A 4,215-nucleotide genomic window follows, 5' to 3' on the forward strand; every position below is an offset into this window, starting at 1 on the left:
AAGCACTAAGTCCACGACTGGACGAAAATTCTGCACAATACGAGACCCATTTACTCAATATCACAAACAAATAACATTCTTACACTGGCAGCTTTCGTTTGCTGCATAAATAGTCCCTCATCGCAGGGATGACACATCTATACCATACGTGGATAAAGTTAACTTACAGTTACAACGGAATTCGACCTAGCATGGGCAATAGCTGAGAGTCAGAGAATTGAGAGACACACAAATTTCACGGTACTTACACAGTTAGGGTCTGGGCCAGGGCTAGCCAGATTTCCACACTAAGGAAATCCACGCCCACGGTCTCAGATAGTTGCCAGTTATGCAATATATTCGACTTTGTCGATGTAGTGGTTGGAACTCTGGAGGAATGTTTTGTTTATCGTAATCTTGTAAGTGCTCTAAACTTAGCGGTGTGAATTCCCACCAAGTAGCCTTTTTTTCTTTCTTTCTTTCTTTTTAACTGAAAAATAAGGATAGACACTGACTCTTTCCGTTTTTAGTTCATATTGTTTAAACATTTAGTTAGATTTTTATTCAAGTGTTTTTTGACGAGAGGGTAAAAGAAACAAAACTTCTCAACAACAGTCGATATTCCTTTAATTTGATGAAAAACTGGAATGAAACTTATATAAGACGATGAAAGAGTTGAATGAAACTAATTTAGCAGATGATGAAAAATTTAAATGAAACATTTAATTTGACGATGAAAAAAGTAACATAGGTCTTCTACAACAAGTTTATAGTTATTACAATAAGTTAAATGAATAAATTGCACTAGAATGCAATATATATATATATATATATATATATATATATTATATATATATAGTATTATATAATATATACATATATATATATATATATATATATCTATATATATATATATGTGTGTGTGTGTGTGTGTGTGTGTGTGTGTGTGTGTGTGTGTGTCAATAGAAAACGTAGATTTCAAAGATATTACAAGAGAATGTTCATTAGGCCGTTTGAAAAATATGTTTATTAAGCCATTTCAAAAGAATTTTTTTTATACATATTTTTGACATCTTCAATCATCTCATCATTAACAGTGTATTGGGTACACCCACCATATCTTTTAACTTCCTCTGACACAGCTATGAGAGCAATAATTGATGGCAACTGTAAAGAATTTCGAAGCTTTGTCTTTATAAAATTTAACTTACTGAAGACTCTTTCTGCATCAGCATTTGATGTTGGTAAAGATAAAATATGAAGAGCAAAATTTGATAAGGCTGAAAACATTACATTACCTTCATCATCTTTTAGATTACCCAACCCTTTATAAAATTCCTCGATATTTTTTTCATGCCTTATTTCATCTGGTACTGATACAAAATCTAAGCTCCGCCATTCATCATCCAACTTCTGGTTATCTTCTGCGTTTATTCTAGGGACAAGTTTAATTAAGTCTTGTAAAGATGGCATGGCTATTCTTGACCGGTAATCTAAAGCCTTACTGACTGACAGAAACGAAACCATTTCCCACAAAGGATTGCCAAGATCAAACCTTTTCCTGACTGCAACACAAACGGAAATACAAAACTGTCTACATCTATATTTAACATCCTGCACCATATCACGGTTTTTGAGGGACTCTGTCTGAAACAAGCTGTGAAGTTCTGCTCCAAGATAAAGCTGGTTCAGTGGAACATAATTATTATCATTACATGGATCTATATTTATCAAAGGATATTTCTGAAGAATATGTGGCTGACAAAAAGTACTCATTATAGACCTATATAATTTTGTTAATTTATCAAATATCAAATGGATTGTGGGTGAAGTTTTTTGAAAGACTAAATTAAATTCATTAAATTTTGGCAAAATGAAATCTAAAAATGTAAAATATAAAAAAACCGCTGGATCCTTCATCCTTTCAACTATCTGATGCACTGTTGTTAACCGTTCTTTCTCCTCAATTTGACTAAAGTACAGTTTTAAGGGTTTCCACTGTTCGAGAACCCTTTTTACTGCTTCGTGCAAGGAAAGCCAGCGAGTTTGACAAGGATGGAGTATTTTGTGAGGCTTAGTGTTACAAAATTCCTGTGAAAGTTTGAAAGCATGCTGCCTTTTTGAACTATGTGCAAAAAATGTATATATACTGCGAAGCAAATCTTCACAGTGACGAGGAAGAGTTTTTGCAGCCTCTGAAGAGCATAAATGAATAGAATGACATATACATTTGAATACAGTTAGTCCAGGCAATAAGATCTTGAGTCTACTACACAGGGAATTATGTTCCCCATGATGTTAGATGCACCATCAGCTGCAAATCCTATGAAATTACCGAGAGGAATATCATACTTTGTCAACGTATTTATTAAGAGAGCATATAAATTTTCTCCAGTAGAACCTTGAGCATTATTTGAGTCATATACATTAATAAGGTCTAGCATAGCTGTGGTGATTTTCTGCTCATGGGAATCATAAAACCTTACAATTACAGCGCAGGACTTTGTTGTGCTTACATCAGTTGATTCATCCATGATTACGGAAAATTTGTTGGTCCTCAACTTTTTTATCAGGCTGTTTGTTACAGTTTTCCCCATGGTTCTAATCACGTCTGCACACTTTGTACGCTTCATGAATAAACCCTGAGCTATAGCAGAGTCGGGGAACATCCTCTTCATCAAATCGACCAACTTGTCGGCAGTAGTGAATGGCAAATTATTTTCTGCTATGAAACATGCGAGTAGAATGGTAGCAGTACTCACTCCTATGGGAGTGCTGCTGTCGTTTTGGTTTCCTTCAAGCTCTAACTGTCCAAGATCAATTGCACGTTCATTTTGTAGATGGGTTTTACTTGTGTTATGTCTTTTGATACACGTCAATTCAGCATTTAGTTCCTTGTGGCAGATTCTGCAAGAAGCCCTTTCTGGGTTTCCCTCAACTGGTTTTAGCCAAGACTGAAAATCTTCATTTATCCAGGCCTCTCGAAACTTGCGCTTACCAGGCATAATCAGCTGTAAGCAATATAACAATGAAATCTAACAACGTGCGTAAAATTTGAAATATAAATCTATTTGAGAGTATATATAAGACATCTTAATGATATCGTCGTAATGAAATATAACGATGATGTTCAATCTGGCATTACTGCCATAAACACTAGACCTATATCTTGGGTTAACTAACACTGTTGATTATATGCTCTGACTTTAACCTAAAAAATTATTATCGCTGTATTGTATAATTGCAATTACATAATTATAACCACTTTCATAAAGAACAATTTTAGGCTGCAAATGTAATAGTAAGCACCAGTGTTATAACTGTCTTATTTTTCAGAGTAAACTGGCAACGTATCCTGGACCTAGGCTAATATACTACTGAGCCATTTAATTTTACAGAAGGATTTAATTACCACTGCATTATATAATTTCTTACTTTTATCGTTATCATACACATATATAGTCGTTCATTTAAGGTAATATCAACTGACAACGAACTCATGAGCGCTATCATCTATACTGGTAAACTAGGCCTATGATTTTTGCTAAGATCTTACGTTATACGAATAAAAGTTATGAAATCATTAAAGCGCGTTCCTTTGAAAAGTTTATGTCACTGTAGTTGTAGAGTAACCAAACTGAGTATACAGGTTCATTAATAATTTTCTCATGCAAAAATTGTAATGTGTATTGCAAAGCTGTAAGTGCATCGCTGAAAAATAATTTGCTACCAAATGGCAGTATGAAAGTTTGTATATATTTCACAAAATTTTCAAGAAAATATACCAACAAAACTAGCAAATTAAGAATACTCACTAGTATTATAAAAAAGAATAAATATAGATTTTGTTGAGGACAAGATTAAAAATAGAGACTAGGTAACTGATGGCGGGTTGGCGCTGGAGCCAGCTCGTATTCCCAAGATCTAGTTTATCTAGGTCTTGGAAGTTGGTTTGCACATGAAATCAACGGTCAGCGTCATGCATCTGATAAACATCCAAACGCATCCACAAATTAAAAAGGACAATACTAATAATTCATTTTTATAGATATTTGTGTGTGAGACTTTCAAAATAGAATAGTGAAAATTTTTCATAACTTATTATTTAATTTTAACTAGCATACACTTTTTAAGTAATAAGTGTGGAAATTTTACGTGTGGGATTCCACACTCCACACCTAATCACAATGCGGACGAGATAAGCCGTATTAGTTGACGTCATTTCCACACTTCGGC

General features: G+C 34.0%; 1 protein-coding gene across 1 annotated transcript; it reads right to left on the minus strand.

Moving 5' to 3' along the window:
* Positions 1 to 901: 901 nt before the first annotated feature.
* Positions 902 to 3,972, minus strand: LOC135210548 (uncharacterized). The gene is given in 3 exon segments (XM_064243413.1): positions 902 to 2,273; positions 2,276 to 2,990; positions 3,795 to 3,972. Coding segments are annotated over 2 exon segments (1,974 nt in total). The 5' UTR covers positions 2,985 to 2,990; positions 3,795 to 3,972; the 3' UTR covers positions 902 to 1,008.
* Positions 3,973 to 4,215: the final 243 nt, after the last annotated feature.

This window comes from Macrobrachium nipponense, chromosome 39 (assembly GCF_015104395.2).
Source record: "Macrobrachium nipponense isolate FS-2020 chromosome 39, ASM1510439v2, whole genome shotgun sequence".
NCBI classification, from domain to species: Eukaryota; Metazoa; Arthropoda; class Malacostraca; order Decapoda; family Palaemonidae; genus Macrobrachium; species Macrobrachium nipponense.